Source organism: Mastigoproctus giganteus, chromosome 2, assembly GCF_048544385.1.
Source record: "Mastigoproctus giganteus isolate SK-2022 chromosome 2, ASM4854438v1, whole genome shotgun sequence".
Lineage (NCBI taxonomy): Eukaryota > Metazoa > Arthropoda > Arachnida > Uropygi > Thelyphonidae > Mastigoproctus > Mastigoproctus giganteus.
Window position 1 is genome coordinate 133,698,363 of NC_143576.1, and position 15,068 is coordinate 133,713,430.

At 39.8% G+C, this 15,068-nt stretch overlaps 1 protein-coding gene across 1 annotated transcript in view; it reads left to right on the forward strand.

Annotated features, from left to right (window-relative positions):
• Positions 1-15,068, forward strand: part of LOC150089578 (DNA (cytosine-5)-methyltransferase PliMCI-like) — a 596,839-nt gene that overhangs the window by 10,756 nt on the left and 571,015 nt on the right. Inside the window, exon 3 of the mRNA XM_090368675.1 lies at positions 3,679-3,805. Coding sequence (XP_090224801.1) covers positions 3,679-3,805 — 127 coding nt within the window. The remainder of the gene's footprint in view (positions 1-3,678; positions 3,806-15,068) is intronic.

A 15,068-nucleotide genomic window follows, 5' to 3' on the forward strand; every position in this document is an offset into this window, starting at 1 on the left:
ACAATCTAGTCTAAAACTCTTCCCCCATAATTTGAATTTATGCCATCAAGCTGGAATTCTTTATAATAGTGAAAATTCCATCTTCATTTATTTTACTTACCTCTCGAGCCTTATAAACCTCAGTCAATGTCACCTCTGAGGTGCCTGGTTGCCAAGCTCTATAACCCACATAATTAGCCTTTCCTTGTATGGTCACCTTTTTGCTTCTCTCACCATACGAGTTTTTCCTTTATCTGTGCTTGAATTTTGTAATTTCATGTTCCTATTTATTATTTAAAAAAACGTGACAATCTCCAGATCCCATGGTTGTCAGATTTTGTACATTACAGCTGTATTAAACATTAAGCCAAAGAGATGGATTTATATGTGCAGATCTGCAAACTCTTCTTTGTATTATTTTTTAATTATTAATGTGGACTTCACAGTATTAGGATTTGTTCATGTTTATTATGAAGGATATCAATCATGTGCTTGTTACATGCTTGTTTTGGAAGTAGTAGTTAGCAGGATTGGTTGATTAATTAGTATCACGAGGCAATAGTGTATTATCTATAAATTGTGTGCATTCTACGATCGGTTTGCTAGTTTTGCAGATGAAAAGCTTGAATTTCCGGGGGTGAAAATCCTTGTCTCCAGACTGACTGACTGACTGTCCATTATTGTAACATGTGGGGGCAAAAAAAAAAAGAAGCCAGAAACTATTGCCCTTCAAGATGAACTTTAATGAAGGAATTTATTGTTATTTGATGAACTTTATCAAACATGTGCATCCTGAGCTGAAGTCCATATGCACATTTTGACTTAAAATTTTTGAATATGTAACATTTAAGCCATTTGCAATTCCAATTTAATCAAACACAAGTTATTAAAAAATTTAATTCAAATAACTACAATTAGGAGACGTAGGGCTGTTTAGCTTTACTGGCAGGGAATGATGCATCATGTTATCCATTTCTTCAGCGTTACCCTCCCTGCCATTAAGTTGGTGGGCCACTAGTATCTAGTGCTCTCTGTCAGAATATTTTAAAAGTGTATGGGCAAAAAACTCCTAAAAAATTGCTGTTTTAAGAACAGGACAGCAAGGTGTGATGTGTACAAGATGGTGGTCTCTCACTCTCTTCCCTCCTCACTCCCACCCCATCAGAGCTCTTAAGTCCACATAATGAGGGCATGACATGGAGGCTGGTCTTAAGCTCTCAGCAGGAATAGAATCTAGTGTAATTCAAATTTTGAGTCCCAAGCCAAGTCCTGTAAAGACAAAGCAGGCTTCAAGTCTGAACTGTAACCACAACTTTTTACTATAGTCCATTATTGCAACATCATGCAGGAAGGTATATGTTTCCCCTTTCATTCTCAGAATTATTTCATCTGATCTGGCAGATGGAAATCAGCTCATCGTTGAAGTGCCTCCTCTCTGAATGCACCAGTCTGGGACCATAATCCTGTCAACTGGGCATGACGGAAATCCATAATTTCCATGGGAGTATTTCTCCTTGCACCATATTATAAGCCAGAATGGACAACTAATAAACCTGCTTGCCTGATTGTATTTGGTAACTTGCCTGGTAGTTCAGGTCCTACCATACGGTCCGTTGAGACCATATGCAGGTCCTGGTCACATCCAGAAAGCAAATATCTGAGCTCACAAAACATGTTTGCCCACAAGTGAATTAATTATCCTGTGACACCTAATTCCAGATGCATAGGAATGGCACAAAAATAGAATGGCACGAATAGAATGGCAAAAATGGCACAAAAATGCCACAAAAAAATCAGAATGCGCGCAAAAATATATTCATATAGAATGTTTTGCCCTTTGATGCCCCATTAAACTTTAATAAAGCTTTTGTATGTCTAAGCTTGACATATAAAATTTGTACGTTAAGATTTTGTATGTTCAAGAAAGGTTAACCTCTAAGTACATTCCAAGGTCTTGATATATCTTGGAATGATTCCCATGTTTGACTAAAGGTGGTTGAGTTCAGACTGAATCTTCCTTCGAATAACGTAGTCACACTCATAGACTGATATCTTTAACTTTGTGTATTACTCAGTGAGCATAGTACATGATGTTTAGGGTCAAGCGGCACCGATGGTTTCCTACAACTCTGTGATCAGTTCTCTTGTGTTGAATACAGTATTCTGTAAAGGCCAGACAGTGCGAGTGATATGTGGTTTGTGTAGTGTAGTGTAGGGTTATATTGTTCATCTGGCCTCTTAGCTTAGGGCCCATGGAACACCACTGACCCATCTATTGATGGGACCAATTATATTGAGATTCTAGGTGCCTTATTTTCTTTTAGTTTCAACAATTTCTCTTCAACTTTCTTCTCAGTTATCACAAAATCATTTAACTCCCACTTATAGCTTTGTACTTTTGATATTACTATTCTTAATTTATTCAAATTGTCTGCAACCTGAATGGGATCATCAATAATTTTGCCATTTCTGTCTGCTGGTCCCATCGTGGTTTATTCCTTTCCTTCTAGTGTCAATGTAAGCAAAGAATTCTTTTCATATTTTCTCTGCAGTCTTAGCCAAAGATTAATCATAATTGGCCTTTGCCTGATTGCACCGCTAGTGCAATCAAGTCACTAAGAGGATTAAGCAGTACTAGTTTCTATTTACTGTAGGTTTCTGTGTCTCCTACTAATTTATAATCATCCCATGCATTTTTCTTCTCTGCTACTGGTCTGATCAGTTCATTTGACATCGTTTTAGGTCTAAACTTGGAACAATGTGTTAATGGGTATAAAAATCTGGGTAGCTTCTGTGACTACTTCCCTGAAAGTTTCTGTTTTGAATTTGCAGTCTGTAGCATTAGTTGGTCTCACAGGATGCTATCATTAGTTGGTCTCACAGGATGCTATCATTAGTTGGTCTCACTGAATGTTTTGGATTTCCTGTGGGAATTCCAGTGGACAGTATCTATAGAATACAGATACAATCTTTGCCCAGCTGAAGAAGTTGTGCATGGTGTTGCATTTTTCATTATGCAAAGGCAGTCTCCAACTGCATGGGAGATCTCTGTCCCATGCACATACATTCTCTTTGTTGACAGCTGCTAATGTGGAAATGCACTGTGCTGGTGAACAATGTGTGTCAAACAGCTGGTATGTTGTTTTACAGATATTGATCAAAATATTACAGATAAGTACATTGGAATAAAATATATAGACCTTCAAAACTGCAACTTTTCTGGATGGCCAATTTTTAAGTATTAGATAAATTACAAATTTTAAATGCTTTGAAGTTGTATACAGTAAATAGTTGATTTTACAGACTAATAGGGAGGAAAGGACTGTCTATTATTACCAAATGTTCATTAAATTGAAAGTTATTTTTTGAGAACATTTTATCCGATATAACTATGAAGTTTAATGGTTACTTTGTATATGTTTATATATATTAGACGCACTGAAATAATGAATAAAAAATGTTTTTATTTACCTTAACTTTATTGGTTGGTACATGCTTAATAATTAATACATTGGCTATGTACATTAAGCCATTAAGATAACTTACTGTGATTGTATAGTGTGCAGTGAAAAATTTTTTTTTTTGTCCATTAAATCTTAAGTCCATTATATCAGGGTCTGTTAAAATTGAGTGTTTACTGTAGTTTGCAAATAATATTTTATGATATGTTTATGTGTAGTTTTATTTCTTTAATGACAGGAAAGATATGGTAGTTCCAAAGAAAAATCTACAATAAATGGAGAGCAAAACCAAAATACAACCCTGAGAGATGAAAATGCAAAAGATTCTCCAACAGAATTGGACCAGAGAAATCTGTTGGTTAATGGTGGTTATTTTTATTATCCTCAATGTCTTTTTTAATTTTGATTTTATTTAATAAATATCATTTGATAATATGAAAGGTAGTGGATAAGATTTAGTCCATGATTTTACAATTAGGATTTTAAATATGAATTATTTTCTCTAAGAATATATTTAGAGAAATATTATTTTTTAGCAGTATTAATACGTTGAAATGGATAAATAAAATATATTGCATGGATGGACTTTTATTTTATTTATTTTTAGAGATTGATTGTTACTTTAAAAAAGGTTGGGCATGCAGGTATTACTCTTTATGAATAATAATGATACGAAGCAGTGGTCTGTCAGAAAAATTGAAGAGGTTAGGTGTTGGGGATGGTGTTGATCAGAGGGGCAAGTTCTAAAACAATTGGAGTGAATAATGGTGGTTTTGGAGGGGTTGAGTACATTCCCATTTGTTATACCTTGTCTGAATTCTTTTCAACATAGTAGATGGTAGACTATTTGTTTCCATTTTATGGCCTAAGCTGTAGAGCGATTATTGGCATTAGTTAAGGCATATAATGCAAGAAAGCAAGCTTATACAGCATCAGCCAAAAAAAACCCCAAAGAAAATCTTCCCATTTCACCTATCCGGTCACTCCAAATGTTTGCCTAGTTCAGTCTTAAATTTATTTAAGCTATCAACTTCCACAACAACAGATGAAAGTCTGTTCCAGCAATCAACTACCTGCTGGCTAAAGGCAAACTTCCGCACATCAATTCTACAACCGTCTTTCCTCAATTTGAATTTATGTCCACTCAAGTTCTTAATCTGAACAAGCGGAAGTATCCCGTCAGTCTTGGGCCTGCTCAAACCATTCAAGGCCTTATACACCTCAATGAGATCACCTCACATGCCTGGTCTCCATATGCTGAAACTTGAAGAACTTAAGCCTCTCCTGGTATGAACACTTCTTTGTTCTAATCATGTACTTGATCTAGCAACACTACATCCTTCCTAAAATAAGGCCTCCAGACCTGCACGTAATACTCAAGGTGTGGCCTGACCATTGCCTTATACAAACAGATAATCACTTCATTGTCTCTGCTAGCAAAATTTGTGTATCATTGACAAAACTCTATGACCTGCTCTGGCAGCCTGTCTGCACTGCACAGAGAACTTCATATCTGAGTGCACAATTACCCCCAGGTCTTTTTCATTTTCCACTTCCCTGAGTATAGTACCACAGCTCGTATGTCTATGTTGGGTTACTGCTATCCATATGCAGTATTTTGCATTTTTCAATATTAAACTTCAGTTGCCACTTCTCAGACCATCTGCCTAACTTTTCTAGATCCTGTTGCAGTAGCATACTGTCATTAACAACCCTGCCAACCTTTGTATCATCTGCACACTTGGACATTAAGCCTGATATACCTTCATTGATATCATTGATAAATACACAAAACAACAATGGGCCCAGCACCGAACCCTGGGGGACTCCACTAATAACATTAGTCCACATAGAGCAGTGTCCATTTATTACCACTCTCTGCCCTCTCCCACTCAACCATCCCTTTATCCCTTAATGCCATACTGCTCCAATTTGTACAGCAGTCTTCCATGTTCAAAAGTATCAAAAGCTCTCCTGAAATCCAATTGTATGATATCAAAATTATTTTTTGCATCTGGTTACTTTGTGACCACATCGTAGTATCCAATCAAATTGGTCAGACAAGGTTTCTCCTTAACAGACCCATGCTCTGTCTGAACTATTACTGCAGTCTTGTCTAGGTGATCCTGCATCACTTCTTTAACCAGTGACTGCATTATTTTCCCCACAACAGAAGTTAAAATAACAGGTCTATAATTATTTGTGTGACCCTTTGCATCCCCTTTGTGAAGTGGGGACACATTTGCACATCTCCAGTCTGTGGGGACCTCTACTGAATCTAAGGATGCTCTCTTAATTATGGCTAAGGGTTTGCTTACTTCTCTCGCTGCCCAATATAACTGATTAGATTCCATCTGCCCCAGTTGTCTTTTTTATGTTTTTCAACAATTTCTCCTCCACTTTGTTCTCTGTTATCACGAAATCATTTAGCTCCCTGTTAGAGCTTAGTAAACTTCTGTCCTTCCTTTCCTTACAGAATTCCTCATATGTGAATGTTGATGCAAAATATTCATTCAGTTTATCAGCTATCTGAGCAGGATCATCAACAGTCGAACCACCAACATCAAGTATAGCAATCTGATTCATCTCCTTCCTTCTAGAGTTTACATAAGTAAAGAAGCCTTTGTTGTTTTTCTTTGCATTCTTTGCCAAGGATTTCATGTAATCAGTCTTCGCTTGCCTAACTTCCTTTCTGACGATTACAGACTAACTTATATCTGCCATTGGCTTCTGTGTCACTATATGCATCCCACACATTTTTCTTCTCTGCCACCAGCCTCATTAGTTCATCTGACCTCCATTTAATCTAAATCTTGAACAGTATTTCTTAGTTGGTATGAAAAGCCTAGTAACTTCCAAGATTAATTCCTTGAAGGCTTCCCATTTAGAATTCACTGTTTTTAATATCATTAGTTTATCCCACTAGAATTTAAAAACTGTCTGAGACCATTATAGTCACATTTATGTAAACAGAAACCCTTACCTTTATCCTTGATGGTATTTACATCTTTAAATATATCCCACATCAGTACACTGATCACTGTCACCTAGTGGATTCTTTATCTGCAAATTCTTAATACATGAATAATCACTGCTGATAATCAGATCAAGATTATTACCCCCTCTCGTTGCCCCTCGAACCTGTAGCTCTAGAAAACAGTCCTCCAATAAATCCACAAAAGTCTTGCTAGTGTGCAAGTGACCAACCCACAAGTTTTTGTAAATATCTGGAAAGTTAAAATCCCCTGTTATAAGACATTCTGATTTACTGGCCCACTGTATTTCTCTGCACAAGAGTTCATTGTACACAAAGGTCATTATACCTATAACACACTCCTACTCTCATTTTTCTTTTTCCAGTGTTTATGTCACACCAAACTGACTCAACATTGCACTGTGAACCCATGTCAACTGGATGCACTTCCTTAGATTTTGTGTTCCTTAACTAACAGCATAACCCACTTCTCCCTTCCTACCCTGTCGATCCTTTCTGTACACTATTTACCCCCCAAATTCCAATTCTACACTGCTTATACACTCTGATGCAACTTTATTAGGTACACCCCTGCTGTGCACACAAAATAATTGTCCCACAACGTTAAGTCACATGACCACAGTTGTGGATATAAGTGCAGAAAAATAACCTTTTTGTATCAGTTAAGCATACAAACTGTAGCAAGAATGGGGAAAAGGAGTGATCTAATGGACTTCATATATGGAATGGTAGTAGGCGCAAGATGTGCTGGAAAAAGCATCTCTGAAACGGCAGTTCTCCTGAATATTTCACGCACCACAGTTTCCAGAGTGTATCGAGAATGGTGCAACGAACAGAAAATATCCTCTCAATGGCACTCCTGTGGAAGAAAATTGGTTGTTGAGATAAGGTATAAGGTATGTTCATGTCAGACGGTGCCTGGGATTTCTCCCATCTCTGCATATGTTCGCTGTATCGAGGACAGTACACTGTCAAGCCAGAGACTTGAAAGTGTGTGGGCCATGTCTGTGCAGTGTGATCTGTTGTGCCCATTGTTTGTCCGGCTTATTGGCTGCCAGGCCCGACGTTGCCCATACCTTGCCACGTGGAGGCTAACCAGGTGTCCAGAATCATGACGAGTTGCTCCGGCAGGTCCTGCCACCTAGTTTCCTGGGATTTCAGTGGCTAGGACCTAAAAATAAATAAAAAAAAATAATAATAATAATAAAAGTAAAAAATAAAATAAAATAGTAATAAAAAAAAAAAAAAAATATATATATATATATATATTATGTGAGGTAAAAGTTAGGTAAAAGTAATAAAAATAAATAAATATGGCTATGTAGCTATCATTAGAGGCAGCAAATGCACATCCTCCACATGATGCCTAATTATATCTGATAATTAAAATAAATATGATATTTAAATAAAATCATCAGCCAGTAGTACGGCAATAATGCAGAGCGAAATGAAACGCAAAATAATATAAATAAACAAACAGGGAAGGGAAAGTAGAGATAATAGGACAAAAAGGTAGTCGATAATCCCCTATATAATTTAGTCAATTAAGTCATTAAACCCAATTAATAAAAAACGATATAAATTTAAATAATGCCAATTATAAATAATTTAGCGGTACCGCCCTTGAAGGTACCAGTTCCAAAAGACGTGAAATATCACCAAAAAAGGGTTAAAGAAACTACCAAAAAACTAAAATATCAAAATAATAGACTGACCATCATGCCCCATATCGACAGAGGACCACGAGGCCAATAATGGTCATGGAATCGCTGCATTTCAATCGTCATACAAATCATCGCAAAGGCAGAAATATCGAAGAACCAAACCACCCCTCCATTCTCCGATAGATCAACCAATGCAGAGGATCTGCATGGCGGTGGTCCTTATGCAGCGAAAAATAATCTATAGAACAGACAGCACTCTTGATCAGAGCCACACCACTGACATAATGCAAGCTTAACCAGCTTATATAATAGAAAGGAAAAGAATAGATGGCGGCACAGGTGCTGCTTATTTAGCATATCAACCCACTACTACCACTAATTTATATTATGTGAGGTAAAAGTTAGGTAAAAGTAATAAAAATAAATAAATATGGCTATGTAGCTATCATTAGAGGCAGCAAATGCACATCCTCCACATGATGCCTAATTATATCTGATAATTAAAATAAATATGATATTTAAATAAAATCATCAGCCAGTAGTACGGCAATAATGCAGAGCGAAATGAAACGCAAAATAATATAAATAAACAAAAAGGGAAGGGAAAGTAGAGATAATAGGACAAAAAGGTAGTCGATAATCCCCTATATAATTTAGTCAATTAAGTCATTAAACCCAATTAATAAAAAACGATATAAATTTAAATAATGCCAATTATAAATAATTTAGCGGTACCGCCCTTGAAGGTACCAGTTCCAAAAGACGTGAAATATCACCAAAAAAGGGTTAAAGAAACTACCAAAAAACTAAAATATCAAAATAATAGACTGACCATCATGCCCCATATCGACAGAGGACCACGAGGCCAATAATGGTCATGGAATCGCTGCATTTCAATCGTCATACAAATCATCGCAAAGGCAGAAATATCGAAGAACCAAACCACCCCTCCATTCTCCGATAGATCAACCAATGCAGAGGATCTGCATGGCGGTGGTCCTTATGCAGCGAAAAATAATCTATAGAACAGACAGCACTCTTGATCAGAGCCACACAGCAAATGTGCATTTGCTGCCTCTAATGATAGCTACATAGCCATATTTATTTATTTTTATTACTTTTACCTAACTTTTACCTCACATAATATAAATTAGTGGTAGTAGTGGGTTGATATGCTAAATAAGCAGCACCTGTGCCGCCATCTATTCTTTTCCTTTCTATTATATAAGCTGGTTAAGCTTGCATTATGTCAGTGGTGTGGCTCTGATCAAGAGTGCTGTCTGTTCTATAGATTATTTTTCGCTGCATAAGGACCACCGCCATGCAGATCCTCTGCATTGGTTGATCTATCGGAGAATGGAGGGGTGGTTTGGTTCTTCGATATTTCCGCCTTTGCGATGATTTGTATGACGATTGAAATGCAGCGATTCCATGACCATTATTGGCCTCGTGGTCCTCTGTCGATATGGGGCATGATGGTCAGTCTATTATTTTGATATTTTAGTTTTTTGGTAGTTTCTTTAACCCTTTTTTGGTGATATTTCACGTCTTTTGGAACTGGTACCTTCAAGGGCGGTACCGCTAAATTATTTATAATTGGCATTATTTAAATTTATATCGTTTTTTATTAATTGGGTTTAATGACTTAATTGACTAAATTATATAGGGGATTATCGACTACCTTTTTGTCCTATTATCTCTACTTTCCCTTCCCTGTTTGTTTATTTATATTATTTTGCGTTTCATTTCGCTCTGCATTATTGCCGTACTACTGGCTGATGATTTTATTTAAATATCATATTTATTTTAATTATCAGATATATATATATATATACGCGTTTGACGTTAATTCTTAAGGAGATTGCTGTTAGGAAATCGCTGGTTGGGGTTGAACACTAGAAAGATGTGTTAAAAGGCCTAATAGGTCGGGCAGAATTTTGTTATTAAATTTAGACGTGTGGGCTATACGTTAGATGAAAGATAAAAGTGGGAGGGAGGGGAGGCTTAAGACTGGGGGGTAGAAGTAGAAGTAAGGGGTCGATAGAGGAGATGACCCCTGCTAGACAGTATAGCATGCCCATGCCACACCAGAGGGGAGTTTGGATGGCGGGTGGGGGAGACGAAGAAGAGTTATCTCCCCCTGCCATGGATAAGGTATACAGTTAGAGTGGGGGAAGAGACTGAAGACTGGGGGGGAAAGGCATGGGGACGATAGAGAAGGCGACCTCAGGTGGTCAGTGAGGAAGGCGCATGCCTCACCAGGTGAAGAGATGGGTTGGCAGGGGAGGGAGGAAACAGAATATGTCTCCTCTCCCTCCTGCCGGGGATGGGGAATTTAAGATGAATAGGGTAAGGGTACCCCATTCAGCTCGCCATATAGCATTTGGCAGCGGAGCTGCTAGTGGTTCTAGTCCGTTTCCAGGAGCGATTGGACCGAAGCATGATCGTTCATGGGGTGGTTCCTGTCCATTCTGCAGTCTTTACCGTCAAAAAGTCCGGGTTTGCTTGTCGGCGTTTGTGGGGTCTTTCTTGTGACATTTCCCATCCATGTGGTGTTTGCGTCAATGTTGTTTATAGAGTAATTTCTCATTTATTCAACTTTAGGTCCACTTCAGGGTTTAGTGCCTTGATGATCGGAGGCCATTGGGTTCAGGCGTCTTCCGCGGGATGATTTCCTTCGAGGTTTGTTCATTTCCTTATTGTGTCTGGTTGATTGCGGTTCGCTGCGATAAGAGCACTCCGTCTTGTGAACAGGGCCAGTGCATAGCTGGAGAAAGCCTGATATTCTTCCCTGGTGTCCAAGATGTGGTGCTCCTGGCCGTATGGTAGATACTGTATTTTGGTGATGAATGCACTGCGGAGGTCGTCATACAGCTGGCAATCATGCATGAGGTGCTGCCAGCTCTCCAGCCCCCGGCAGGTGCAGGTGGGATCTTCTTGTATTCCGAGTAGGGATAGCTTTACATTCAGAGCTCCATGTCCTGTCAGTAGGTATGTGACTTGTAGGCCCGGGGAAAACCAGGGTGGGAAGTTTGGAAAAATTTGGCCCATCTATCCTGCCACACCTGCAGCAGGTGAGCATGCAGCTTTTTCTTTTTCATAGTCTTGCTATTGGTGATGTCGGTGGTGAATCCCAAACATGTCTGTGGGATACCCTTGTCCAGGTGGTGCGTGAGGCCCCGTCGAATGATCTCTAAGTCCAGTGGAAGGACACCAGCAAGGACTTGCAGGGCATGCGTGCTCACTGTGCTGCAAGCTCGAGTAATGGTCAGAAGGATTGATCGGTGAATCGAGTCAATGATTCGTTTATTGACAACAGTTGTGGCTTTTTGATACCATGCGCCAGATGCATACGTGACTATTGGGGTGAAGATGGTTTTATAGAAAAGACGTAGCACACGTCTGTCTAGGCCCCAGTCTCTGCAAGTGACTCTGGCAACCAATGCAGTGTATCGTCTGACTTTTGTACGCAAATATTTCAGGTGGTCCTGAAATGATAGATTCGGATCTAGAATCATGCCTAGGTACTTTAGCTGCTTTGAGAATTTAATTGTTTTCTAGTCGATCTTGATTTGTGGAGGCCGCCTGAGGTTGAGGCACCCCTTGAGCAGAATGGAGTTTCTTTGCAGGGGATATTCTAAGTTGATTTTTCTTTGCCCATTCCTGAGCCTGGTTTGCCAGTGTCTCCAGTTGTGTCCTTGAGTCCGCTGTCACTGTAAATAAGAGGTCATCAGCAAAGGCCTGCAATTTTACCTTGTCAAGGTCTATAGCTAGGAAGGAGTCCATTACTATGTTCCACAGTAGTGGTCCAAGGACCGAACCCTGTGGACAGCCGCGAAATGTATTCTTGGAGAGGGTCCCATAGGGAGCAACAATCCTGATGGATCTGTTTGTGAGGTAGCTCTTAATGACCCTGTAGAGGTTGCCTGGGATCCCAGCAACCCGAAGCCTTGCCAAGATGCTTGGTCACCAAAGTGCATTGAAGGCCCCAGCAAAGTCCACGGCAATCACGAGGAAATACTTCTTGGTGCATCTTGTTACTTGTTCTTGTAGGTGTATTAAGGCATCCACGGTTGAGCGACCCCGCCTGAAGCCAAACTGGTTGGGTGAGGCCAGGCCAGCCCTGTCATAATATTGCTCTATTCGTCTATAGAGAAGGCGTTCAAGTAGTTTACTTGCAACTGTGAGAAGTGCAATCGGTCTGTACGATTCTGGGAGGTGTGGTGGTTTGGTCAGATTTTTCAGGATTGGTTTGACGTTTGCTTTCTTCCACGAAGTTGGGAAGGTGCCACAGTGAAGACAGAGGTTGAAGAGGTTGAGCAACAGGTTCGAGGAACACTCTACTGTCTTTTTGATGATTTCGGGCTCCAAGAGGTCTGGTCCAGGGCATTTATTTCCCCTAATGAGAGTGGCAGCACTCTTGAGCTCCTCCACGGTGAAGTGAGGTTCTGTCGTTGCTGTTTGATAGCTTTCATTTTCTAAGCAGAGTTGGATCTGCTCTGTTGTCTCCGGTTGTATAGCCGGGTGGAAGACTGTGTCCAGGATATTGGAAATGGTCTGCTCCCAGGTTGTGGACATGCCTCCTTGGGTCAATGTGGTGGCTGCAATAACTTCCCCTCGGGGGAGTTTATTCATGGTCAGTTTGTAGACGATTCCCCAGGGGTTCTAGTTTCCCATAGTGGAGACCATGCGCTCCCAAGATTGCTGTTTACAGCTTCTGATTTGGGCTGTGTAAGTGTTCCTTGCCTCTTTGTAGCGTTGTCGGAGTACTTCAACCTCTGTTGATGAGTGGTCAGAGGAGGATGGCTAGAATTGTGGTAGCAGACAGATGGGTCACAATGTTACACATCACGTCAGAATACAACCTTGGTGCGCAGAACAAAATATTGCAACGGACCACTAGTCACACTTTGTTGCGAATAGGCTACAACAGCCGACGGCCACATTGCGTACCTTTGTTATCAATGAAGAACAAGAGCACACTTCCTGTGGGCACAGCAACACCAGCACTGGACTATCGAGGATTGGAAAACAGTTGCTTGGTCTGACGAGTCGAAGTTCTTGGTGCATCATGTTGATGGAAGACTCAGAATTTGGTGAAAACAACATGAATCCATGGACCTGTCATGTCTGACGACAACTGTGCAAAGTGGTGGGGGCAGTATTGTGGTGTGAGGAATGTTTTCTTGGCACATGTTGGGTCTATTGATACCCATAGATTCATGTCTGAATGCCACTTCGTACCTAAACATCGTTGCTGACCAAGTGCATCTTCACGTTGACAGTTTTTATCCTCAGTCAGATGGTTTCTTCCAGCAGGATAATGCCCCAGTGCAAAAAGCCCGAATCACTGGAATGGTTCCAGGAACATGACAATGAATTTTCTTTGCTGCAGTGGCCTGCTCAGTCCACGGATCTCAAACCTATTGAACATCTTTGGGACAAGCTGGAAAGGGCTGTTCGCTGTAGGCCTACACTTCTGTCGAATCTCAAGGAACCGCATGACGCTCACATGTCTGCAGTTCCTGCACAAAGTTTTCAGCCTCTTGTTCATCCATGCCTAGATGAATTCAGGCTGTTTTGAAGGCTGTTTTTTTCAGGCTGTTTTTACCTAACAAGTAACCAACACGTTACTTGGTAGGTTTACCCAATGCGGAGCAGTATGGCCTCAATTGCTAATGCTTCTAAAAAAAAAACAAAAAAACAAATAACAAGTTTACCTAATAAAGTGGCAGCATAGTGTACCTGTGTGACACCATGTCTCTGATATCCCAACAATACCTGCCTTTGATGTCTTGAGCAGCACTTCAAATTCATCAAATTTATTTGCTATACTTCTAGCATTGGTATACATGCAAGAATGCATGCACCTCTTCTTACTCCTAGTTACTCTAACACAGCCCATGCATTTAGTTGTTCCATGATGACTCCCAGCAGCTCTTGAAATCCCCAGCAACTTGCTCTCTAGGCTGCTGCTCATTACAATAGAAGCAGTGCAAGAATCACTTTCGCCTCTGCCTGTGGCTACTGTTAATCTTTTAGACTGTGAATCCCTCTTCCCCCAAGCTAGTAATTTTTCGACCCACCTAACAGTGCCCCGATAGCATCAGCAAATATTCTTGCACTCTTTCTATTTAAGTGTATTTTATCCCTGTAGAAGCAGTCTCTTCTGTTAGCAAGTATAGACATGCTGAAAAAAATTCTACTCCACGAGCCTTGCACAATCTTTTTAGGACTGAATTGATTGACAAGGCTCTCATCATATACTCCCTCCTATTGTGTCTGGGAAGAATTGCAGACACTTTTAAATTTAACCTTAACTTTTGACTTTTTTAACATTGACCTGTACGTGTTAAATAAATCTAGTGATCTCTTACTCTTAAGGGTATTAATGCCATGTACAACAATATTGCCTTTTGTGCCCTTAAAAGATGATATCTGCTCTACAACATTGCCCTGGCAGACATACCCTGGTCCTATTCCACCTATCCATTTTGCATAATATGTTTCCAGTTTCCCTGATAATAGAGTCACCAACAATAACTAGCTCCTGTGAGACCAGGACATTCTGCCTTGGGTTTCTCTGTGTTGCCTGATACACAGGAGTGAGCTCTGTCATTGAGTTGGGCAGCTGAGAGCTTGATAGGCCCCTCATATTAATTTCTTCTAGGGCATCTACCCTACACCTCAAACTCTCATAGATACCCATCAGAATGCTGAGTTGGGCCTAATTTCTTCACAGTCTTTGCTGGTTACTTTGATGTAGCCAAGAAACTGGAAGCAAAAATTAATTTTGATATCATATACAGTAAACCCCCGCGAATAGCGGGGGTTACGTTCCTGAGAGAAGTCGCGAATACCGAAAATGCGAATACTGAGTTATTGCTCCCATAGTAATAAAGGGGTTCCATTCCAAAGTATGAAATATATAAGAAAAACTAGTCTAAAATTTTGTCTATGTATGTATTA